Genomic DNA, 27,125 nt, shown 5'->3' with positions numbered 1-27,125 from the left:
CTTAAATCTCCTCTGGTTGCTTACCTCACAAGCCCACTTCATCCCAGGTGGTCTGTCTCACTGTTGGAAACTCCAGTCAGGAAGGGCTTCTTGGCACCAAGTCGAAGTCTGCATATCTGGCTGCATCAGCATTTGGCACAATATATTCCACAGAGATTCAGCTTGGTTCCGGTATGCAGAAAGTTTTATGCAAGAAGCAGGAATAAATAACGTAAAATTATTACTAAGGTACAGAAGTCATCTGGCAGATCTGGTACCATGTTCTAGGGACTAAGGTTTTACAAGACCACTGAGCTGGGTAATTCTGTACGTCCACTTAGCTAGGCAATGAGGCACCCAGTTATTTAATCAAATACCGGTCTACATGTTGCTGGGAATGTGATCTATAGATGTGATTAGCATCTACAACAAATGGACTTTCAGTAAAGGAGATTACCCTCCATAATGTGGGAAGGATTCATCTAATTAGCTGAAGATCTTAAGGGCAAAAAATTGAGGTTTCCTGAAGAAGAAGGAATTCTGCTTCAAAACTCTAAGATAGAAATCCTGCCTGAGTTTCCAGCCTGCTGGCCTGCCCTACAGATTTTATACTTGCTGGTCCCAACAACTGTGTGGTCTTACATTAAAAAAAAAATGGTTTTATTTCTCTGGAGAACCCTGATGCAACCACCCATTACCTGTCTGTGTAAAGGCAGATAAAGAATACTTAATTCCATAGAAGAGCAATGTCTGAAAGGACTAATATTATAAAAGTGCTAACTTATGTGGTGCTGTGTTAATCTAAATCCATGTCGGAGGGTGCCATCCATTAGATACTTTAATTCTTACAATAAAAAGGGTATTCTTTCCATTTTTGTGGATGAGGAAAATGAAACACAGAGGACCACACTTCTTGGCCTGAAATGTGGAGTCTTTAGTGATCTTGATCCAATTACCTCCCTCTACTCCCTTTCATATCGTCCATTCAGTTCAGTTCAGTCGTTCAGTTGTGTCCAACTCTTTGCGACCCCATGAATCACAGCACGCCAGGCCTCCCTGTCCATCACCAACTCCCAGAGTTCACTCAAACTCGCGTCCATCAAGTCGGTGATGCCACCCAGCCGTCTCATTCTCTGTCGTCCCTTCTCCTCCTGCCATGGTCAAGGCAAATGGACTAGGCCCTCTTAAGTGTGCTCTGGATTTTCCTATATACCAGCTATTGCCTATACCTGGAATTCTTCTGAAACGTTATTTCCTTTTATCCTACATGTGAAAGTCTTCTCTCTGCTCCAAGGGCCAGTTCTAAGGTCACTTCCTCTGGTTCTGAAGTCTTCCTGGGCCCCTACCATCACTGATCCTGAAAGTGACCCCTTCCTGCACAGTCTCACATCTGGGCTTCTCTCCAACTTGAGCTACTGCTGTCTGTTTCAGGGTTTCTCTCTCCTCCAATCAAAACGAAAGCTCTCTGAAGGCAGGAAAACAAGTCTGATGGATTACAACTGAGGACAGTCCTGAAACCCAGGAGATTTCTTTCTAAAACAGGGAACTTTGAGATACTTCTCTTAGTAGGTGTCTGTGTGGTTGTTTTTTGAAAGATGAGGGCTGTTTCTGCTCCAGCATTGTCAGTGGACTTGAATTTTCTTTGTTCTTCCATTTGAACAACAGACCTCACATTGATAATTTTAGAAGGCTTTGTCCTATTTGGTCTGCCTGAGGCTTGACAGAGCAACACCAGCAAGCTCAGTAACCCCCAAACCCTACAATGGGAGCCCCAGATTCACCCTCTCTAGCCTTAGGCCACCTTCCCAAAGGAACCACTGTGGACCTTTCCATTTGGAAGGTCAACATCCCAGTCCAGCGGACTAAGGTTTCAGTTGTCCCTATTTTGGTACTCTCAGGCACAGGATGGTACTGGGGAGCCGGGAGTTACATTCATTTACTGAAACCCATGTCCTCCTCTCTCAGGACCCTCTGAGAGAGGATAAAGCAGACATAGTCTTTATCTCTTTTCTATCAACATATGTTCGAGCCCCTGCTGTACACCAGGAACGCTTTGTAGCACTCAACTCACTTGTACGGAGTCTATCTTTCCTATGAGCTATGAGCCCCGTGAGGGCATGGATCTTACTTACCTGGCTCATCACTGTGCCATGACTTCAGAGTAGGTAGTCTATAAATACCTGTGGTAGAACTGAATGGAGTTTGAATCTGTCTCACCCACTACAGAAAATGAGAGCTCCTCAAGGGTAGGGCAGCCCTTGATGTCAGCACAGAACCTGGCTCAGGTAAGATACTCGAGACGTGTTTATTGAGTTGGCTGATGACCCAGTGTGGAGGTCCAGTGTGGGCCACGCCTGACCAGGGCATGGGTTGGGGTGGGAATTCTGGGTTCTTCATGGGTTCCCATCTACCTTGTTATGGGAACTGTGGTCTTTCTTTTGTGACTTCTGCTCCTTATGTGTGGATTTGGGTATTGAACTATTGTGTGAAAGCTAAAAATATAGCCCCGTCTCCATGACACTGCCATAGAATAGCCAGTTATAAGCACTTAATGCTAGTCATATGCTCAAAAAGGTGCTGTGAGGGAACATAACCCACAGTGAAACTGGAGGGCTTACATTCATTATCAAGGGATGGATACCCAACTTTTCCTAAAAAGGACCACAAGTGTGGTGTTTAACCAACTATCATGGCACTTACACAGTGGCATGACCAATAAGGGGTTAATATCCAAAATATATAAACAGCTCATACAAATCAATATAAAAAAATCAACCCAATTTAAAAATGGGCAGAAGACCTCAATAGGCAGTTTTCCAAAGAAGACCTACAGATAGTTGACACACACAGTAAAAGATGCTCAACATTACTAGTCATCAGAGAAATACAAATTTAAAAACCACAATGAGATATCACCTCACACCTGTCAGAATCTGTGGCTGCTGCTAAGTCGCTTCAGTCATGTCCGACTCTGTGCAACCCCATAGATGGCAGCCCACCAGGCTCCACTGTCCCTGGGATTCTCCAGGCAAGAACACTGGAGTGGGTTGCCATTTCCTTCTCCAATGCATGAAAGTGAAAAGTGAAAGTGAAGTCACTCAGTCATGTCTGACTCTTAGCGACCCCTTGGACTGCAGCCTACCAGGCTCCTCTGTCCATGAGATTTTCCAGGCAAGAGTATTGGAGTGGGGTGCCATTGCCTTCTCCACCTGTCAGAATGGCTATCATTAAAAAGATTACAAATAAAAAATGTTGTCAAGGATGTGGAGAAAAGGGAGCCTTTGTACACTGTTGGTGGGAATGTAAATTAGGGCAGCCATGATGGAAAACACTATGGAAGTTCCTAAAAAAAAAAAAAATAGAATTACCACATGATGCAGCAATTCTACTCCTGGGTATATATCCAGGAAAATGAAGATGCTAACTCAAAAAGATACATGCACTTCAAAGTTCATAGCAGCATCATTCCCAATAGCCAAGATTTGAAAGTAACCTAGGTGTCCATCAACAGGTGAGTGGATAAAGATGTGGTACAGTACTCAGTCATTAAAAAAGAATGAAATTTTGCCATTTGCAGCAACATGGATGAATCTGGAGTGCACTATGCTAAGTGAAATAAGTCAGACAGAGAAAGACAAATACCAAATAATGTCATTTACATGTGAAATCTAAAAAATACAATAAACTAGTGAATATAACAAAAAAAGCAGCAGACTCACAGATACAGAGAACAAACTAGTGGCTACCAGTGGGGAGAGGGAATGCGGAGGGGCAAAATAGAGGTAGAGGAATTAAGAGGCATAAACTACTGTGTATGAAATAAGTAAGGATATACTGTATAGCACAGGGAGTATAGCCAATGCTTTATAAGAACTTTGTGTGGGCTTCCCAGGCAGCGCTAGTGGTAAAGAATCTGCCTGCCAATGCAGAAGATGCAAGAGTCATGAGTTCTATCCCTGGGTCAGGAAGATCCCCTGCAGTAGGAAATGGCAACCCACTCCAGTGTTCTTGACTGGAAAATTTCATGGACAGAGGAGCTTGGCGGGCTACAGATCACAAGACTGCAAAGAGTTGGACACGGCTGAGCACATACTCATTCCTTTCCTTTGTAACTTTAAGTGGAGCACAATCTATAAAAATTTTGAATCACTATGTTGTATGCCAGAAACTAGTATTGTAAATCAATTATACTTCAGTTTTCAAAAAATTTAAAAAGGAAATTATGTTGACATCTTGAGGTTGGACTTCTGGCCTCCACTTGTGAGAGAACAAATTCTATAGCTTCAAGTCATCTAGTTTGGGCCCCAGGAAATAAGGATGGGAAAACACCCTTGCTGCTTCGTATCTCCAGATTCCTTCTTCCTGAAGGGCTCTTTCCTATTGTTATCCTGGAAATTTTGCATTGTTATGAACACCCAGTGGAAGTCTTGGGCAAGAGAGGTCCTGCCATCTCCTTGACTCTTTTTGACAGAGTGACCCATATCCGTCCTTGCACTCCTCAAATGTATGACAGTCATTTTTGTGTTTGCTTTTTAATTGCTTGTTAAGTCTTTGAGCCTTGAGATTTCTTAGTAAAGACAACCTTAAGCAATACTACTACCTGGCACAAAAGGATCCATGGTTAAGATCTGCTGACTAAATAACTCAAACAGGAATACCAAAGAGAGAAGGATTAATGTTGTCTGGGGTGTTCATAAAAGTGGAATAGGATATTCTGGAAGGAGGCAACAGCATAGGTAAAACATGACTTGTTCAGGGACTAGTCATTTATCCAATGGGTTTGGAAGGGTGAAGGAGGCAGAAGACGAACTGGGAAAGCTTTGAATGTTAGGCCACAAACTCAGACACCAACCTGTGGGCCATGGTCCCCCAGTGCTGGTGCAGATTTTCACCAGCATGCCTCTTAGACACATTTCCTATCACTTGGGCCCGAGAGGTCAGCTACTGCCCTCCCCCAGGCCCCAAAAGTTAGACACTTGTTTTGTGATCAGTCTCCTTCTTGGCCTGCCATGGGCAAAGCAGGTAACAAAACTGAGGATGGTCTTCCCCGGTGATCCAGGGGCTAAGACTCTGCACTGACAATGCAGGTGGCCTGGGTTCAATACCTGGTCAAGGAACTAGATCCCACACGCCACAACTATGAGTCTGCATGCTACAACTAAAGACCCTGCATGCAGCAATGAAGATGCTATGTGCTGCAACTAAGACCCAGTACAGCCAAATAAATAAATAATTAGAACAAAAAACTTCTGAGGATGGCCCGTGGGCTACTGATCCTTGGTCTTGCCCTCTTTTTTTCCTAGAATATTCCCAACTCAGTGAAAAAAACATCAAAATATTTCCAGTAAACTATGAATGAAATTGACTTTTTACACACACACACACACACACACACACATCTGTGAAACCATCCCCACAATCAAGATAATGAAGGTGTTCACCATCCCCAGGTCTCCTTGTGCCTGCCCTTTCCTAATCTTCCTACCCTTCCCAACCACCCCCACTTGCAAGCAACCATGGATCTTCTGCTACTATAGATTAATTTGCATTTTTGGTAGGATTCCATTATCAACTTGACCTTATTGGGTGCTGCATATTTTTGTATTCCTAAAAATGATCTTGAGTTTTGTTCTTGGACCTGGTTATTTGGAAACACTTTGGCTCTGTCATGTCTTGGTTTTAGGCTAGTTAGGCAGAACCAGAGAGGTTTAGACCAGGACTAATTTCCCCCCATTACCAAGGCAAAAACTCTTCTGAGTATTGTAGTCCATGTTGCATGAACTATGAAGTTTTCCACTCTGGTGAGAACAGAAACCACTCTTGGCCCTCCGTGGGCTCCACAAACAGTTCCCTCTCATCCTTTCTGGCGGCTTCCTCACACATATGCACCAACCAGTACTTAGCTGGGACCCTCTGCAGGTAGATCTCTGGGCTCTCGATTTGGCTCTCTCCTTTCTGGTAATCCAACCTGCAAACTAGACACTTTGGCTTTTCTAGGATCCCAGCTCTGTTTCCTTAATGAGGCCTTTCCTAGGTTCCCCTCCTTGCTCCACAATTGGAAAACCCTTTTAGCAGTCTGCTGGGGCAGTCAGGGGTCATCTCTCAAAAGCTCACTGTCCTTCTTTGTCTATGTTTAATGTCTTGAAAACTGCTTCACATATTTTAGTGTCAGGCTGGATGGTAAATCTGGTCCCTGTTACTCCAGTCTTGGTTGGAAGTAGAACTGTGAAGCTTTTGATAATGGCTATGATATATGCTGCAATAAATCTGGTATTTTGGACTCTTTCATGTTACACTGTTATATATGAATACCATAAGCTGATAAAAGTCTGAAAAAATGATTATACACAGTTCATCAAAACGAAGTTTGGTTTTTTTTTTTTGCGTTAAAAAAAAAAAAGCCCACATTTTAGTGTATGACTGCCAAGTAGTCATAGTGGGAAGGACTTTAGTGGGAAGGACTTCTGAGTTTATGGTTGCAGCAGGTGATGTGTTTCATTCATATCCCCGTGTCACTGTCAGGGGGCTGCCTTCTCACTGCCCAAACCCACTGTGCCTGGGTACACAGAAAGCCAGAGTTGACTGAAAAAGGTTCCTGAAGCAGCTCTTAAACAATGACTGATTTATTTAACACAAAACAAAAATTGATACAGGAACACATACTCCTTTAGCCCTGATCAGGGAGACTTTGAGGTGGCCCATGCTGTCTCTGGAGAAGGAAATGGCAACCCACTCCAGTGTTCTTGCCTGGAGAATCCCAGGGACAGGGGAGCCTGGTAGGCTTCCGTCTATGGGGTCACACAGAGTTGGACATGACTGAAGTGACTTAGCAGCAGCAGCATGCTGTCTCTAGCACTCCTCTGGGAGTCTAAGAGCTGCCCTCTATGGGACCCTGACTTGATAAGGCATCCAGTTTGGATACATTCTCTTCTCTGTCCCACTTCCCCACTCCTTCACTGGGTTTTATTCGAAATACTTCCTAGTAAATCACTTGAAAAACTGATTTATTTCACAATTGTTAGGATGGTAGTAGAATGTAAGTTAAATATACATTAAATGCACCAGAACTTTCCTCTAGATAGAGCAACTCTGAAATGGTCATGTGAAGTGATTCTTTGCATGGCATGCACTGGCTGTCTTCCAATGGTTGGTACTTCTCTGCCATGCTGATAAGCCCAAACCCTAAGTGCCTGTACTGGACTAGGGTCCTGGTGATAGCATCTACAACCTACTGACACTCTTAACCAATCAAGGGTCCCACTAGATAAGTCTCCAACCCTCCTCACCACACTGCCCCCTGCCTCAGCTGACTCCCTTTGTTCTCACACCACTATCCTCTTGACAGAGCTAACACCCTAGCTGGTGCTCTAAAATTTGTATCTATGTTTTCTGGTTATGCTAGTAAGTAATTCCCCTAAGCTGGCTGAGTTGCCAGTGGCCTTGTCCTTCCACAAAGGAGTCTACACGGTCTATAGATATTCATGCCATGAAACTAGTGGCCCTTATTTCAGATGAGCAGGACATGTCCCATCAAACTCTCAAACACCAGTCTGATGAAAGTATTAATATAATATTCATATAAGCTTTATAAGATGTGGAAGGCAACCTACACTGACTCCTTCTGGTGAGAATTCCTTTTGAGAAATGGGTTGGGGTTTTAATTAGGGTTTCTCAACCTCAGCACTACTGACATTTTGGGCTGCTCAACTTTCTGTTACAGGAGACCGTCTTGTACACTACAGCATTTTAGCAACATTCCTGGCCTCTACTCACTAGATGCCAGCAGCACCCTCTAAACCGTGATAACCAAAAATAAGATCAAGGGATCAAGACAGCAATGAAGGAATGAAAGATTCTACTATTTCAAATTTGTTCATTTGTTGTCAGAAGAATCTTCAGCTGTTACCTATGAAGAGCTGCTTCTGTATCTTTTATCAACAGGTTGTTAATATACCGTTAATTCTGTCTCTCCTTACATAAACATGGCTCACATCAATATATCACCGCAGCACTAACAAATAATGTTTCTTTGCCCATCAGAGTGGCAAAGAGAAAAAGGAATGGAAATATTCCATGTTATTGTGGGAATGAGGAGATGAACATTCTCATATACTGCTAGGAAGATAATTTCCAACATGTACTAAAACCTGCAGGAAATACATGCATGTTCTTTGACCCATAAATTTGGTTTTATATGGAATAATAGAAGATACAACATGCATAGAGGAATTAAAAAAAAAATGAAACTCAGAAGCAACCAAAAACTTCAACAACAGAGGAATGATTAAATAAAGTATGGTATAACTATATACTAGGAAGCCCAGGTGATGCAGTAGTAAAGGGTTTAACTCTTGGGTCGGGAAGATCCCCTGGAGTAGGAAATGGCAAGCTGTTCCAGTATTCTAGCCTGGAAAATTCCAGGGACAGAGGAGCCTGGTAGGCAGAAGTCCATGGGGCTGTGAAGAGCTGGACACGACTGAGCAACTGCACAGACGCGCCCGCGCGCGCACACACACACACACACAATCTTAGCAACTACGTGCATCCTTACTGTTTGGGACATCTGCTTTTCTCTTAATCACATTTATCCATTTAAAATCTTATTTCATTGTCAGATTGGTAAACTCCTTATTCTTGTATGGAAAGTTAGCGTGTTAGTAGACTTACTGACTTTAACCGAACACTTGGTATAAGAGCCAGGTGCCAAGGCTAACAAAGAGGAAATGGAGGAAAAGCTCGTCTTATGTTTCTGGTCTTTCCTTACCATTCCCTACCGCCCCAAAGTGAAGAAACGCAGCTGTGTTCTAACTTCATCTAAATACATGGATCTGAAGGGGCAAATTAAATGCCCGAACAAAATGTTTAAAAAAAAAAATTGGGGAGGAAAATAAGATAATGTTCAGAAACAAACAGAAAAGTGCTTCCTTTCTTCCTGCCTCCAGTTTTCTGAGTATGAAAGGCAACCCCATTTGTGCCCTGAAATTACAGGTCCTCAGATATGCAGGAATGCTAGTCACATCATGTCAATAATAAGCCACACTTGTCCCAAGTCCTACTGAGAAACAATGCCAATTATCTCAAGGCTCAGCATTTTATGAAGTCATTTTTCATGGCTGCCACTTTTAGCAGGGTTATTAAAAAGACTCTGTCCACTTACCTTAGGGTCAAAACAAGTAAAACAATCCCAGTAGATGTCAGGAAGCCAAGCACCAACACATAACAGATGCTGACACGTAGCTAAAAGCTAGGCAGCCAAAGGGGAGGTGATGGACTAAAGACTGAAGTCTGATTCCAGCGCAGACTCTCCCTTCCCTCAAAAGAGAGCTGATGCTACCAGACACATGGTTCCCAAGAGGGAACCTCAAATTGAAGACTCCAGGTGTTGGAGACCATGGAGGAACATGTTTCTCCATCTCATTTTATTCTGGCATAGACCTAGAGCTCAGGAAGTAAGGGTATTTGACCCCAGTTTATAGAGATTCTATAACTTCAGTCACTTGTCCAACCCAAGTATGCCCTTTGTCACTCAAACTCTCACTGTCTTTTTACATAGTAGACAAATGTACATTTCAGACATTTTATTTTTCTTATTCTAACATTAGGCTCTGGTAAGTACAAAAGGTCACAAATACAAAAATTTCTGTATAACTCTGTAATAGTTAAAAAACCCAGGAGAAGGAAACAATTTTTTAAGTTGGGTAATATTCATCTTAAATATCTGAGGGACAGTATTCCTCAGGTATGGCTATAAAAATAGTAAAAAATTATTTCACTGCAATTAAGTCAAAATTTTTGATGACTCTTTTCACTTGGTTCAGGAAATCTGTCTCTCAACATTTACTCTGGATGGATTCCTTACTTCTGTTATAAAACCCAATTCCCCGTCTCTCCAGTGCTTTCAAGGAGGACACCATTTTTAGCCTATGATGCTCTGATCAAAGTAAGATTCTGATGCCAGCTTCAGAAGCAAGACAAGCCAGATTTAGATATATAGTTATTATCCTTTCCAATATTAAAAGGAATGCTAAAAAAGAGGGATGGATTTTCCATATTAGTGCTAATTTCTCCTTATAATAGACTTAATTTTCATACTCACACTGCAGATGAATTACATTTAATGAGTTTTTATTTTTTCAAAATATTTCAAAAACTTTTTTTGTGAAAAGATTAAGTTTTCCTATCCCTAGGATACTGAGTGAATAAAAATGATGTCTGGTAACAGGGGAAGTCCAAGTTTATCTGTTTTCTTACCTAGGAACCTGTTGAACATAGAGAACTGAGATCTTCAAGGACTTTGTTCAATATCTCTAGATATGGCTGAGATTACAAAAACAAAAATCTCATTTTATTTAATCACAGATAGTAAAAATACGGACAGGATGTTGTAGACATGAAGAACAGACAAACACTGGGAAGCCCAATCAGAAGCTGACTCACAGCTTAGACTTTTTTTTCCTCTGCTTAATGAGAAACAAATTATCATTGCTATCCTCCTCCACGCAGCTCTCCTTTTTCTTATGCTTGCCCCGCCTGCCCTCCTTGGATAGCCTGTCTTCTCTCGGCTTGAGGTAATGTGATGAGTGGTGAAAGGGCTTGTGAGGCTTCTGGGTTTTGGAAGTGCCAGGAGTAGAGTGGACTCTGGGGCCCCTGGGGAAGTCCTCATCATCTTCATGACACCTAGCAGCCTTTCTGTGCTTCTCACGTTCTCTCATGTTCCTGCTCATGGTTTCTTTTTGGGTTTCTTTCTTTTCTTGAGGCCACCTGTTGTTTTTCCATGAGGCATGGCTTGTTCTTATATCACGGGGCCTCTTATCTGCTGCTTCCATATGAGGCCTCTTGAACTTTCTTGGCAAGTCCCCATTTTTCTGGAGTTCTGGAAAACATAAAAGTATTTCTGCATATTCAGCAGTTAGACTGGCATAGCATATTCAGAGCTTTCACTGGTCTGTAAAAAACTCAGCAGAGAGGAAAGCCAGATACTTAAATGAATTAATGATATGACATTCTAAAGAGCCCTTACTAAGGTTAAAATCACTCACTAAAAACTCAGTGGTTGTAGTTCTGTATTTCCAAACATGAAAAACATCCAGATATCCAATGATATTTATTTTGTTCAACACAGTTTAACTAGGTTAAACAATGGAGACAGAGATCAGTGAGAGAAGTAATCATTTTAGCTTTGTGAAGAAAAGTCATGTCTGACCAACTCAGGTTCCTGCAGTGATAGAGTCCTTGATGATAAGGTGACACAAGATGTAGAAAATGGCCTTCTGACAGTTTCATATGACATTTCAATTATCCTCTGAAGATAAAGTCTGGCCACAGTACTTACAGGTGAATGCCATACTGGACAGCAGATCATTCCTCAGAGTAAAGATCACTAGCTTGGAGACTGAGTGTGCACACGTGCATGCACTTGTATATCCAAGAGGTTTAAGTGCCAGATCTGATGTTATATTTTGTCAGGACTTGGCACTCTTACTGCAAATATCTGATGTAGTGATTCTGAAGGGATAAGTGGGAGGTGAGGGTAGTAAGGGATGAAAAGTTACATCAACAGAACCTTGAAAGATTACAGAATTCACCAACAAAAAAAAATGAGGTGGAGTATGAAGTAGTATATTTAGGGAACAAAAATGAATTCTAGAATACAAAGCAAAAATAAGTAATTATTTATAGCTGCTGCTACTGCTGCTGCTGTTGAGTCGCTTCAGTTGTGTCCGACTCTGCGACCCCATAGACGGCAGCCCACCAGGCTTTCCCGTCCCTGGGATTCTCCAGGCAAGAACACTGCAGTGGGTTGCCATTTCCTTCTCCAATGCATGAAAGTAAAAAGTGAAAGTGAAGTCGCTCAGTCGGGTCTGATTCTTAGTGACCCCATGGACTGCAGCCTACCAGGCTCCTCCGTCCATGGATTTTCCAGGCAAGAGTACTGGAGTAGGGTGCCATTACCTTCTCCAAATTACTTATAAACTTCAGTATAAAACACAAAGTCCACAATAGCGAGCCTCAAAGTGGATCTGTACCACAGAGTTGTCAATAACTAAAAGATGGGAAATAGAGAAAAAGTATAGAGAAAATAAAAGAGAAAGCACACACAACCCTTTAATTCAGAGATGACATTTTGGTACATTTATTTGTAATCTTTTAAAAATTCAGCTGCTAATTATTATCTTCTTATACTATAATTTCTCTACATATAGTTGAGATAAACTTTATATAAAATAAAATATGCAAAATATGCAGGAGTTGAAGTGATTCATCTACTTTTCTCCAGAATTAGTGTCTTCATTTTGAAAGGACCTGAATTCAGAGACAGTCAGGAAAAGAATAATGAAAAGGCCAAGGGTCAACAATGTATGAGCAAACGTGAAAAATATAGAATTATTTGGTCCTGAAGGCAAAAAAAGTAACTTTGTAAACCATCTTAAAGTATATAGCAAGAAAGAAGAGAGGTAGAGAGAATAGATGTAAATTATAAAACAATTTGGTGAGAAAGAGCATTACGTTAGCAATGGCAAAGAAATGGAGTGTGACTGTGGATCTGGAGTTCTGCTCATAATGGTGGCCAATGACTTCTTCAGGGAAGCTCCAGGGATCACCGAGCAGAGAAAGCTTTTTCTTTGCTTGAAAAATACTAGAGGGAAAACATAATTACTTGTTGAAAAGAAAAATCTCAAAGGAGTCTTTAAAAATTCTGCATGCATAAATGGACAGAAGTGTTTTTCTGGACATTTTCTAAAATAATCACAGTGTGAGAAAAATGTTCATTGTGAACAGATTATAAAGCAGGATTTCTGAAGTGGGTGCTTGACTTCTGGAGATCAAGAAAGTTCCAGTTTCTGCAGTAATTATTAAAAACATTTTCTGTGCTAACCAAAGGCCCATAAAACAGTTTGCAAAGACAGCACACACAAAAAAAAAAAAAGAAGAAGAAGAAAGAAAGAAAGAAAGAAATTTAGGAACTATTGCAAAGGCAATTTAGGAAAAAGTCTAGTAACATACCTTTCACTTTTCGTTTTATTCTCTGATCTCTCTCCCGGATTTTGTATTTGTCATCATAGTAATAGATGAATGGAGATGTTGGAAAGGTCTGGTTAAACATTCGTCTTTCTGTACATTCCTGCAAATTGTATTTGAAATTATGATGTCATAAGGTCACACAGTTCAGATAACCATTTGGTAAGATTATGGACCACTGTAATTAAGAGATGAGCCCTGCATCACTCATATGTACTATGGCTGCAGGATGTGGTTTGCTGGGACACTGGGAGGATCAACACTTGACTGTGCTTACATGCTAGTCTTTCAGGCTTGGGTTTTCTTCCTTTACTTCTTTACCTATGAAACCCTTCTGATCTTTTTAAAGTTTTTCCTGCCAACATTCTCACCCAGCAGTGCCTTGTTCCTCTGTTAGACGGTTTGTTTCATTTGAAATTATGTTTTATCAGTCCTTTGCATCTCTGTCTCTTCCAACAGCCTTCCTCCAAGTGCTTCTCCTTTTCTTCTTCTCATCACATTTACACTCTGATGTGGGGCTAAATTCTTAAACTTTTGCTCTTTTTCCTCCACACAAGTGGTTTTTGCAAGCTTATTTTAAGTCAACACCACTGCTCACAAGGGCAGTGATTCTTATAGTGGGGAGAAGGGTGGTGAGAAATGTTGGGCTGGATGAAGCACAAGCTGGAATCAAGATTGCTGGGAGAAATATTTATAACCTCAGACATGCAGATGACACCACCCTTATGGCAGAAAGAGAAGAACTAAAGAGCCTCTTGATGAAAGTGAAAGAGCAGAGTGAAAAAGTTGGCTTAAACCTCAAGATTCAGAAAACTAAGATCATGGCATCTGATCCCATCACTTCATGGCAAATAGATGGGGAAACAAAGGAAACAGTGACAAACTTTATTTTTCTGGGCTCCCAAATCACTGCAGATGGTGACTGCAGCCATGAAATTAAAAGATGCTTGCTCCTTAGAAGAAAAGTTATGACCAACCTAGACAGCATGTTAAAAAGCAGAGACATTATTTTGCCAACAAAGGTGCGTCTAGTCAAAGCTATGGTTTTTCCAGTAGTCATGTATGGATGTGAGAGTTGGACTATAAAGCAAGCTGAGTGCCGAAGAATTGATGCTTTTGAACTGTGGTGTTGGAGAAGACTCTTGAAGAGTCCCTTGGACTGCAAGGAGATCTAACCAGTCCATCCTAAAGGAAATCAGTCCTGAATATTCACTGGAAGGACTGACGTTGAAGCTGAAATTCCAATACTTTGGCCACCTGATGCGAAGAACTGACTCACTGGAAAAGACCCTGATGCTGGGAAAGATTGAAGGCAGGAGAAGGGGACGACAGAGGATGAGATGGTTGGATGGCATCACCAACTCAATGGACATAAGTTTAAGTAAACTCCGGGAGCTGGCAATGGCAAAATGACAGGGAGGCCTGGCGTGCTGCAGTCCATCAGGTCTCAAAGAGTCAGACACGACTGAGCGACTGAACTGAACTGAGGGTAGTGGTGGGTTTGCCTAGCTTGAAAGTGCTCCTACGTGATTTTGAAGGAAACCTTTCTCCTCTTTGCTTCCCCTACTCATGAAAAGATCACTCCTCTCAACTTGCCCCACTCTCCTTACTCTGGTCTTCTGGTGGTTGCCAGTTCCCAAATCTACATCCTTGGCCTGAGCCATGTCCCATGTAGTAGGCTTTGTTTAACCTGATCTGTGACAAAGATCCATTCAACTTGTTGCAAACCAAATAATGTCTTTCATTTGAAACAGGCTGGTCTCTGGAACCTTTCACTTTTGTCTTCTGCGATCTTGCCTAAAATTTACCATAAACATTCAGTACTTCTTCAGTTCAGTTGCTCAGTCGTGTCCAACTCTTTGAGACCCCATGGACTGCAGCACGCCAGGCCTCCTTGTCCATCACCAACTCCCGGAGTTTATTCAAACTCATGTTCATTCAGTCGGTGATGCCATCCAGCCATCTCATCCTCTGTTGTCCTCTTCTCTTTCCACTTTCAATCTTTCTCAACATCAGGGTCTTTTCAAATGAGTCAGTTCTTCACATCAGGTGGCCAAAGTATTGGAATTTCAGCTTCAACGTCAGTCCTTCCAGTGAATATTCAGGACTGATTTCCTTTAGGATGGACTGGTTAGATCTCCTTGCAGTCCAAGGGACTCTCAAGAGTCTTCTCCAACACCACAGTTCAAAAGCATCAGTTCTTCAGTGCTCAGCTTTCTTTATAGTCCAACTCTCACATCCATACATGACTACTGGAAAAACCATAGCCTTGACTAGATGGACCTTTGTTGGCAAAGTAATGTCTCTGCTTTTTAATATACTGTCTAGGTTGTCAGTACTTCTTAGCTAGGTACTAAAGAAAAGTTAAAGTACAAGTAGCCCCTGCTTTTTAAAAGTTCGCTTTACACTGATTCACTTTTATGAAAGATATGTTTTCACTAACAGAAAGAACTATGAAGCCAATTTTCACCTTTATAAGAAAAGGTGAAAATGAAAATAGCCTTTAGCATCTTTTGCAGCAACCATTATACAGTGAGTATCCAGAGTAGCTTTTTCATACTGTTCATATTGCAAGGAGATCAAACCCGTCAATCCTAAAGGAAATCAATCCTGAATATTCATTGGAAGGACTGATGCTGAAGCTGAAACTCCAATACTTTGGCCACCTGATGCGAAGAACTGACTCACTGGAAAAGACCCTGATGCTAGGAAAGATTGAAGGCAGGAGGAGAAGGGGACAACAGAGGAAGAGATGGTTGGATGGCATCACCAACTTGATGGGCATGAGTTTGAGCAAGCTCTGGGAGCTGGTGATGGACATGGGGTGGCAAAGAGTTGGACACGACTGACTGAACTGAACTGACTGGGAGTAGCAAGAGTGGCACTATCAAGCTCCCTCCTCATAACCTACACTCAGCATCTCAGCATCAAGTCACCATAGCTTTGAACTGTGTCTGTGAGCACCTGTGTTTTATCTCCACCTATGTTTTGCAGTCATTAGAAAAATGTGTTATAAGGTAACTGCTTCTTTGCTTTACAGCTACTTTGGTTTAGGTAAGGTTTCACAGGAACACTCTACTTTAAGATAATGGAGGCTATCTGTATCTCTTAGCAAGAAAATATGTGAATTACCTGAATAGAATTTAGCTGATTTATCATAACTCTGTTATGATATACTCAAGTTGTAATTCTAAGACACTTGATCAAGCTGGCAGCCATACACTTAGAGACATAATTTGTAATTTAAAGAACTAGGAATTATTCTAAATACACACTAAAGTACAGAAAATAAAGTAATGGAAACCTATACCTAACCATGTAGCTTTATCAAATCAACATTTACCGTTAATTCAGTTCTCTTCCCACTAGGCATTAATGATAGAATTGAGATCTTCTGTGTAACTGTCCTTCCCACTTCCCATTTATCTCCTTTCCTTTCCAGAAGCTGCCATGGTCTTAAAGTTGGTGTCTACCATTCTCATGCTTTAATACTTTTACTATTAATTTACTATTAATAAATATGCCAATAAACAACATTATAAGTTTGAAGTGTTCAGATTTCATAAAAATGGTAACATTCTGTAAATATTTTGAAGTAGCTTTAGGTTATAATAGCTTCAAAAAATAAGTTGAGTAGTGTTCTTTTGGATTATCTCTCTGAATAAATGTTTGGTAAAACTTGACTACAAACCTACCTGGTTCTGGTATATTTTGGTGGGGAGAATTTTGATTATTAATTCAATCTTTTTAGTGGTATTGGTTCATGTAGGTTTGTTCTTCTTCAGTCATTTTGATTAGTTCATATTTTTCCATAGAGTTATTTATTTCATTTTTCAGATTTAACATTGAACTTTATTTTGGCCATGTGGCAAGCAGGATCTTAGTTCCCTGACTATGTATTGAACCTATGCTCCCTGCAGTAGAAGCACAGAGTCTTAACCACACAATGGGTAGAGAAGTCCCTAATGCTGAACTTCATGAAGTTTATACAGTATTCTCCTATAATTAAAAAATTGTACTGTATTTCAAGCTATTTACACTTTTCACCCATCGTTTATTTGTATCTTTTCCTTTACTTTGAGAAGCTTTTCCAGAAGTCTATCTCTTTTCTTTTGAAAAGAAAATGTTTTCAAAGAACCAGGTTTTGGTTTTGATGATGCTATTTAATCTCGTTTTCTATTTCAGTAATTTGGTTCATTATAATTTCTTTCTTCCAACTATCTTTAGATTTAACCTGCTGTTGAGTTTCTGACTCTTTTTGGGTATTGAAAGTTATAAGGCAAACCTACATGGTAACATAAAGAATTGCTTTTATAAATCTCTATCCACAGTGGCACCAAGTTTTCAGAATAAAGGATATCCATAAAAGATTTAGGTCTAAGATTCTGCTATAGTTTGAACATTTGTGTGTCCCCTCAACCCAATTCATGTGTTGAAATCTAAACCCCAAGGTGATGGCATTAGGAGGTGGACCCTTTGGGACTGTGATTAGATCATGAGGGTGGAACTCTTATAAAAGAGATTCACACAGAGCTCTCTATCCTCTTCTACCATGTGAGGACACAGCAAGAAAGTGAGGAAGCAGCCCTCACCAGACACTGATTCTGCACCATCATCTTGGTAAAAAATAAATTCTGGTGGTTTATAAGCCTACTCAGTCTATGGTAGCTTGTTTATAGCAGTCTGAATGGACTAAGACAGATTCTAATTGTAAAATATAAAGAGCAAATGAGAAGCCTCCCAGGCTCCTCTGTCCATGGGATTTCCCAGGCAAGAATACTGGAGTGGGTTGCCATTTCCTCCTCCAGGGGATCTTCTCAACCCAGGGATTGAACCTGTATCTCAAATGTCTTCTAAGCAAATCACGATTACAAAAAGGTATTAGTGCTCTCATACTACCAGCACCCCATTGATCCTGGAGTGATCTCCTTATACAATGACCACCATTTCCTATCAGTTTGCCTCATACCAAGCTGCTTATGATCATCCCTCCCTCCCCAGTTAAAGAGCGAGTGGAATTAGAGAAGGGAGCAGTCACATTTACCTTAGAGTATCTTTCACATGAAGAAGCTATTTATTAACATCTGTACAGCTGAATTTCTGAAACTGAAGGGGAGGCATCCTCAGACATCTGTTAACTACCTACCTACACAGTCTCCTATTTGGATCCTGTACAGTCTAGACTGATGTGGCTATACAGAGCTATACAGTACTACAAACATTTTCCAAAGCTACATGTAAATTATATTTTGATTATCCACATCACTGGTCCCCTCCATTAGCACAGACAATTGATAGTTGGCTATATAATTTATCTACTATTCTGGATTAGCCACACCACTGATCTTCTTCATTAGTGTGGATAATCTAGGGTTCTTCATCTATGGCAGTGATAAGGCTGCCAAATTTGCTTTATTGTAAATTAAAAATCATCTAAATCTAGATTTCAGGGATAAATTCCAAATGATTTTAATATATTTCCTATCTCCATTAACAGGAGTGACTAGTAAGCAGTATGTGTTCAACTATAATTGTTTTTCCTTAATTGAACAAACATAAATGCTAAAATTATAACCTTCTGCTTTAAAGAGGTAAGCAAGCATAAATGGTACATCTATGTGATTTGTATGGCAGTGGACTGCTTATGTGAAAATGTTCACTAAACAGTATTAGCAACATCTGAGTTTTGGCAACAAGGAACACAGAGCAGAAAAAGATCTGGAGATGATAACTTTCAAAAAAATTGAAAATTCTCTAACTAGGTTTTCAGTGTGAGCTCTATAAAAGTGAAGTTATATCAGTCACACAAGTACATCCACATTGTTGTGCAACTCATTATTATCCACCTCCTGAAATTTTCACCTTCCTAAACGGAAACTCTGTCCTCATTAAACACTAACTCCTCATTCCCCCTCCCCCATCCCTAGCACCTACAATGTAAGTCACATGGTTGTCAGTAGTACAGCAAAAATTACAACTAGGGGTCAGAACTCCATCCTAGCTTTCATATTCTATCCCTCACTCCATAGTCCTACTGCCCCAATAAGGAAGGAAACTATCATCTGTTGATGGACTCTGTCCCATGCTTTTTCTTCTCCAGACTTTTTTCTCTCTCTCCATATCGTAGAGCTCTACCCCCAAGGTCTGCACTGGTGAAGTGCCATGGTCAGAACTCAAGATGTGATCTGCAATACCACTCCATCCTACTAGCCATTTTGAGGACTCCCTACTTTTGTATGCTTTCCACTTCCTGTCATCAGATCTGATTTGGTATCAGTTTATTTTGGCTTCTAGGCTGTTAGAAGCCTTTCTGGAGACTGGGGGTGTATTTCTCTGTACAGATTTTCTATTTCTTGTGCCACCGCCTTTCCTCCTCTTCCTCAAGATTCCCAGAATGTATGGACTGTGAATCGATTCTTACAGCATCCCATCTCTGCAATGAGCTACTGCATTCATACTTAATGAAGCAACTGGCTAGGAGACTCACTCCCACCTCACAGCAACAAGCTTCTGCTTTGACACCTCAGCATCTAGAACACAGGTTTGGCCCTTTCAGTTAGGGTTAGGAAATATGCAGGTGGGATAGGGAATCTGGCTATGTGTGGGGTGGGCAGGCTGGTTGACAAGGCAGTAGCCCTCTATCCTTCCACCAGCGAGTGTTGGGGTTTGCATGTGAGTGGTAAAGATTTAACTGAACACAGTACCAGGGAAAAGCAGAGATACTGGAGAACTATGTAGAAAATCTAAAATCACGATTCGGCTGGGTCAAAGTATTATCAATCCTTGAAATTCCTGAGAATTGTAAACTTATTAACTACTATATTTTGTCTGAATAATTCTATGAACTGTATTTGTTTTAGACTAACCTGCATGTATATTTAAAACAAATATAGGAATGTGCTCTGTCAGATCTATTACTCTGGTAGGGATGGAAGAATCAGTTGAAATCAGTTGAAAATATATTTAGGTCTTACCTCAAGATATTAGTTTATATACAAAAAAAGTAAGTGTTTAGAATTATTCTTTTCAAGTTCACCTTTCAGCAACCACTCCTGAGCAACAGAATGCTTTATGTCCAAATTACCACTTAAACTCACATGTCCATAATGGCCTTCTTGCCCACAGTTGTAGCAATACACCAAGGTTGATTGTCCAGAAGGGGTCTTTGGCTTTTTGGGTGGTCCAGGTTTGGTCTGAAAAATGAATATTTGTGAAGATTTAGTGAATGTCAGAAGGAAACTAAAACCTCACACTTTCCAAAAGAACTTCTTTTAGGTAAAAGATTCCTTAGAAACACTGCCTCTTATAGTTTAGTGTGGAGAACCCATATTCAGATGGTTCTGTGTGATTAAAGTGTGTAACATGATAACAATTCTTTTATTCTTAACATCAACATGTGCTTTCCTCAACCTCCTCACTCCTCAATTCCATTCGGTGTTGTGGCCAATACTGTGACTGTGTTATGTATTAGGTATCTCAGATAAAGGAGAATAAAAGCCTAGTAGAATGTGACAGAATACAAACAGTTGGGTTTAGTTGATTAGTCATGTCCGACTCTTTGTGACCCCGTGGACTTTAGTCTGCCAGGCTCCTCTGTACATGGGATTCTCCAGGCAAGAATACTGAGTGGGTTGCATTTCCTTCTCCAGGGGATCTTCCTGACCCAGGAATATAAATAGATAATGGCAAACAATGTAAACATAGTGATAGAAGCATGTACAAAGTATTAATGGACTGACAAAAGGGATCCATTATTGGATGGGATGAGGAACTCAGGTAAAGCTTCCCTTGAAATATAAAATTTAAATTTACTCTTAAAGAATTAGGCATATATCAAATGGAAAATTTTAGGTAGAGGGTAAGGAGAAATTAGAGAAGGCAATGGCACCCCACTCCAGTACTCTTGCCTGGAAAATCCCATGGACAGAGGAGCCTGGTAGGCTGCAGTCCATGGGGTCGCACAGAGTCAGACACGACTGAAGCAACTTAGCAGCAGCAGCAGCAAGGAGAAATTAGGATGCTTTTCAGGTTTCTAACTTGGGGGAACTGGTGAGTAGTAGTGTCAACAACTGATTCAGAAAAGGTAGTAAAAGAGAGCAGAGTCAATTTAGAGGGAAAGATGATGAAGTCTGTTTTGGATGCTGAGCATCTAGATTGAGACAGATGTCCACCAGGAGGTTATCTGTTTTAAGATAAGGTTTAGGAAACATGTCTGAGTTAAAGATTAGATCTGAAAGTAAGCTACACAACAGCTGAGGCTGAAATGACCAGAGTGTTCAGAATCACCACAGCCAGTTGAACAGCAGTGAGCTAAAGATGGAACCCCTGAGCACAGCAACATGTAAAGGACGGGCAGAAAAGCCTATGACATAGACAAAGGAGGAGAGGTTAAAGAACGCAGAGCCACAGAGAAAATAGTCATATACCTTAGAGTAGTTCCAAGACGGATGAACTGATCTATGATGTCGAATATAGCAGAGAGGCCTAGTGAGATTAGAACTGAGAAACACCCATGAGACTTGTCATTGTTTATGGATAATCTCATTGTGAGAACTCTGGAATCTGTGGGAAGGTAGAGAGAATAGCAGGCAATGGGTTGAAGAGTGAAGAAGATGCACTCAAAGGTGGTAGAACTACAAAGAAGAGCAAGGAAATGATGACCGACAAAAGTGGTGATTACTTCCTGTGGGGAGAGAATAGAGCACAGAGGGTTTCAGGGTAGTGGTAATTTTCTATTTTTGAACACACTGGTGTCATATAACTTGAATGGAAGTTATATAACTAATTACTGTACACATATGTTTGATGTACTTTTCAGGACATATATTACATTTCATAATAAAAAATGTCTAAAAAATGAATGGGAGTTGAAGAAACGTGGAGAGTAGCTGAAAGTCACTCAGTTGTGTCCTACTCTTTGCGATCCCATGGACTCCATGGAATTCTCCAGGCCAGAACACTGAAGTGGGTAGCCTTTCCCTTCTCCAGGAGATCTTCCCAACCCAGGGATCCAACCCAGGTCTCCCACATTGGAGGTGGATTCTTTACCAACTGAGCCAAAAGGGAAGCCCGAACAGTAGGTATATATTGCTTTATGAAGGATATATAAGAAGGGGCAAAATAAGATCAGTAAGGACCAAGGGAGAGGATTTGGCAGAATTTGTTGCTAGAATGGAAGAGATTTGAACATGTGAGAAAGCTAGTAGAGATGGAGAAGTTGAAGACACAGAGAAGGGATGGAGAGAGCAAAACTCCTGAAAAGGCAGGGGCTTTAAATAGGGGAAAAAACTAATTCTCCTCATATTTTTGGAGATTGGATGGATGAGAATAAACTTGAATAAGTTTATTTCTTGTATTCTTTATTGGGTGCCAACAAAAGAGTGCCAACTAATTTTGTTATTTAATGTGCCAAATAGATAGATTGTGGATGTTTTATTTTCTTGATATATGAAAATAAACTATAGGTTATAAAAGTAACCTTCTTCAAACAACTTTACTTTTAGCTCCTGTTTCCTAAAATGAAAAACTGGAGGATGACAGTAACCTGAAAGATGCTTTCTACTGAAAATACAAAACGGAATTTACAACTTCAGCTATTACAAATTGGGATATAATCAAAAACACAACCAACAAATACATCCTTCAATAAAAAATGGGGATCATGAATTGAGACTAGCAAAAAGCCATTAAATACAGTTTTAACAGGCATGCATAGAAGCACGTACCACTCATGCTCAGTGGCTTACAAATCTGTTCAGGTAGCAGAGTGCTAGGAAGACATGAAGTTAGTAAGGAGAAATAATTTTTCCATCTAAAAGATATTATGTGATGTGACAAAAAATTTGCAACCATAAGCACATAATGGTTTAAGGGAAAGAAATAAAACCCAAAGAGATGGTACCATGGATGTGAAGGCAGAATGGAGAAGTTGTCAAACACCACTGATGAATCATATATAACAAAGACTACAAAATCCATTAGACATGGCAGCCAGGAAGTTGTTGACAACTGGTGTGAGCAGTTTCATTTGAGAGGCAGAGGCACCAGCCAGATTGTAAGGGGTTTATTACAAGTAGGAAGATGCTGAAGAACAGAATATAGATGACTTTTTCAAGAAACCACATTGTGTATGAGAAATGAGGGCGACGAGCAGAGCAAAATCTAAGTCCAAGGATGCCTCCATAGTGACAATTATCAGCGTGCAAGGCACGTGGCATGAGCATCTGTAGATACTTTCCTTAAACCACCCAAAAGACAATTACTGAGTGCCTAATACATGCCAGATATTGCTCTAAGATTAACTAATGGCCAAGAGAAAAATCAAATAAATAACCTAACTTTACACTTAACGTGGGCTGCCGCCTATGGAGTCGGACATGACTGAAGCGACTTAGCAGCAGCAGCACACCTAACGCAACTAGAAAAAGAAGAAATGAAGAACCCCACGGTTAGTAGAAGGAAAGAAATCATAAAAATTAGGGCAGAAATAAATGAAAAAGAAACAAAGGAGACTACAGCAAAAATTAACAAAACTGGTTCTTTGAGAAGATAAATAGACAAACCATTAGCCAGACTCATCAAGGAAAAAAGGGAGAAGAATCAAACCAATAAAATTAGAAATGAAAATGGAGAAATCACAACAGACAACATAGAAATATAAAGGATCATAAGAAACTATATCAGCAACTATATGACAATAAAATGGACAACTTGGAAGAAATGGACGAATTCTTAGAAAAGTATAACCTTCCAAAATTGAACCAGGAAGAAACAGAAAATCTTAACAGACCCATCACAAGCATGGAAATTGAAACTGTAATCAAAAATGTTCCAACAAACAAAAGCCCAGGACCAGATGGCTTCACAGGTGAATTCTACCAAAAATTTAGAGAAAAGCTAACACCTATCCTACTTACTCTTCCAGAAAATTGCAGAGGAAGGTAAAATCCCAGACTCATTCTATGAGGCCACCATCACCCGAATACCAAAACCAGACAAAGATGCCACAAAAAAGAGAAAACTACATGCCAATATCACTGATGAACATAGATGCAAAAATCCTTAACAAAATTCTAGCAAACAGAATCCAACAACATATTAAAAAGATCATACATCATGACCAAATGGGCTTTATCCCAGGGATGCAAGGATTCTTCAATATTCACAAATCAATCAATGTGATACACCACATTAACAAATTTAAAGATAAAAACCACATGATTATTTCAATAGATGCAGAGAAAGCCTTTGACAAAATTCAGCACCCATTTATGATCAAAACTCTCTAGAAAGCAGGCATAGAAGGAACATAACTCAACATAATAAAAGCCATAAAAGATAAACCCACAGCAAACATTATCCTCAATGGTGAAAAATTGAAAGCATTTCCCCTAAAGTCAGGAACAAGACAAGGGTGCTCACTCTCACTACTACTATTCAACACAGTTTTGTAAGTTTTAGCCACAGCAATCAGAGAAGAAAAAGAAATAAAAGGAATCCAGACTGGAAAGAAGTAAAACTCTCACTGTTTGCAGATGACATGATCCTCTACATATAAAACCCTAAAAATGCCACCAGAAAATTATTAGAGCTAATCAATGAATATAGTAAAGCTGCAATATATAAAATGAATACACAGAAATCCCTTGCATTTCTATACACTAACAATGAGAAAACAGAGAATTAAAAAAACCATCCCATTCACTATTGCGACAAAAAGAATAAAATACTTAGGAATAAATCTACCTAAAGAAACAAAAGACCTATATATATAATACTATAAATCACTGATGAAAGACACCAAAGAGGACACAAATAGATGGAGAAATATACCATGTTCATGGATTGGAAGAATCAATATAGTGAAAATGAGTATACTACCCAAAGCAATCTATAGATTCAATGCAATCCCTATCAAGTTACCAATGGTATTTTCCCAGAACTAGAACAAATAATTTCACAATATGTATGGAAATACAAAACCCTCGAATAACCAAAGCAATCTTGAGAAAGAAGAATGGAAGTGGAGGAATCAACCTGCCTGGCTTTAGACTATACTACAAAGATACAGTCATCAAGACAGTATGGTATTGGCACAAAGACAAAAATATAGATCAATGGAACAAAATAGAAAGCCCAGAGATAAATCCACACATCTATGGACATCTTATCTTTGACAAAGGAGGCAAAAATATACAATGGAAAAAAGACAATCTCTTTAACAAATGGTGCTGGGAAAACTGGTCAACCACCTATAAAAGAATGAAACTAGAACACTTTCTAACACCATACACAAAAATAAACTCGAAATCGATTAAAGATCTAAATGTAAGACCAGAAACTATAAAACTCCTAGAGGAAAATGTAGGCAAAACATTCTCTGACATAAATCACAAGCAAGATCCTCTATGACCCACCTCCCAGAGTAATGGAAATAAAAACAAAAATAAACAAATGGGATCTAATTAAACTTAAAAGCTTTTGCACAACGAAGGAAACTACAAGCAAGGTGAAAAGACAGCCTTCAGAGTCTGGAGAAGATAATAGCAAATGAAGCAACTGACAAAGAATTAATCTCAAAAAATAAACAAACAGTTCATGTAGCTCAATATTAGAAAAATAAATGACCCAATCAAAAAATGGACCAAAGAACTAAACAGACATTTCTCCAAGAAGACATATAGATGGCTAACAAACACATGAAAAAATGCTCAATATCACTTGTTATCAGAGAAATTAAAATCAAAACCACAATGAGGTACCATCTCATGCCGGTCAGAATGGCTGCTATCAAAAAGTCTACAAACAAAAATGCTGGAGAGGGTGTGGAGAAAAGGGAACCCTCTTACACTTGTTGGTGGGAATCCAAACTAGTACAGCCACTATGGAGAACAGTGTGGAGATTCCTTAAAAAAACTGGAAATAGAACTGCCAATATGACCTAGCAATCCCACTGTTGGCCATACACACTGAGGAAATCAGAATTGAAAGAGACATGTGTACCCCAATGTTCATTGCAGCACTGTTCACAATAGCTAGGCTATGGAAGCAACCTAGATGTGCATCAGCAGCTGAATGGATAAGAAAGTTGTGGTACATACACACAATAGATTATTACTCAGCTATTAAAAAGAACACGTTTGAATCAGTTCTAATGAGGTGGATGAAACTGGAGCCTATTATACAGAGTAAAGTAAGTCAGAAAGAAAAACACCATAGTATATTAATGCATATATATGGAATTTAGAAAGATGGCAATGATGACCCTATATGCGAGACAGCAAAAAAGACACAGATATCAAGAACAGACTTTTGGACTCTGTGGGAGAAGGCGAGGGTGGGATGATTTGAGAGAATAGCACTGAAACATGTATATTACCATATGTGAAACAGATCACCAGTCCAAGTTTGATGCATTAAACAGGGCACTCAAGGCTGGTGCACTGGGACAACCCAGAGGCATGGGATAGGGAGGGAGGTGGGAGGGGGTTTCAGGATGGGGGATACATGTACACCCATGCTGATTCATGTCAATGTATGGCAAAAACCAGCACAATACTGTAAAGTAATTAGCCTCCAATTAAAATAAATAATTTTTTTTTTAAAAGAGTAGCTAATAGAGCAGTGAGCAAGACAAAAATTGCTACTCGCATCTCCAGTGGTGAAAGACAGATAAAACCAAGAATACACATTCATGGGCAGTATCAGATAGTAATAAATGGTATATAGGCAATTAAAATGTTATGTAAATAAGTCATTGGTGGTGACTCAGATTGAGTATGGGGGACCTCATACTGCGAAGGTCATTTCTCATAATAACCCCACCAACTATGTGATGACTGGGGAAATAGCATTTTAGGCATAAGGCATGGGAATAGGTAGTGCAAAGTCCTGAGGTGAGCATAAGCTTGCTATATTTGAGTATCTGAAAACTATCTATAACTTGGAAGTGTGATAGATGAAGGAAAATTGGGAGAAAAGGAGGTTCTAGAGGTGAAAAGGGACCAGATCATAAATGAGGGTGAAAAGCGTTGGATTTAAGTGGCACGGGAAGCTAGTGTGAAGCTAATGGTAGGTACTCAACAGCTAACTGGTGACTGTTAGCACAAACTATAACCAATGATAGC

At 40.0% G+C, this 27,125-nt stretch overlaps 1 protein-coding gene and 1 long non-coding RNA gene across 10 annotated transcripts in view; both read right to left on the bottom strand.

Moving 5' to 3' along the window:
• Positions 1–3,186, bottom strand: part of LOC147367178 (uncharacterized) — a 46,262-nt gene extending 43,076 nt beyond the window's left edge. Inside the window, exons 1-2 of one of the 3 annotated variants that reach the window (XR_015169902.1) lie at positions 2,112–3,186; positions 25–161 (exon numbers count right to left, since the gene is read on the bottom strand). This is a non-coding gene — a long non-coding RNA (uncharacterized LOC147367178). Of the gene's footprint in view, positions 1–24; positions 1,659–2,111 lie in introns of those variants that run through there. The other 2 variants (XR_015169901.1, XR_015169900.1) reach the window with 2 other exon arrangements.
• A 6,356-nt stretch (positions 3,187–9,542) lies between these two features.
• Positions 9,543–27,125, bottom strand: part of ZCCHC7 (zinc finger CCHC-type containing 7) — a 258,032-nt gene continuing 240,449 nt past the window's right edge. For all 7 annotated transcript variants that reach the window (XM_086415923.1, XM_086415927.1, XM_086415924.1 and 4 more), the window contains 3 exons: positions 20,097–20,192; positions 12,985–13,102; positions 9,543–10,852 (listed from right to left, as the gene is read on the bottom strand). In XM_086415923.1, the coding sequence (XP_086272049.1) occupies positions 10,413–10,852; positions 12,985–13,102; positions 20,097–20,192 (654 nt within the window). In that variant the 3' untranslated portion in view covers positions 9,543–10,412. The remainder of the gene's footprint in view (positions 10,853–12,984; positions 13,103–20,096; positions 20,193–27,125) is intronic.

This window comes from Bos grunniens, chromosome 8 (assembly GCF_055505025.1).
Source record: "Bos grunniens cultivar Pamir isolate PY7600 chromosome 8, Bosgru_T2T1.0, whole genome shotgun sequence".
Lineage (NCBI taxonomy): Eukaryota > Metazoa > Chordata > Mammalia > Artiodactyla > Bovidae > Bos > Bos grunniens.
This window is presented reverse-complemented; position numbering and strand designations above follow the sequence as displayed.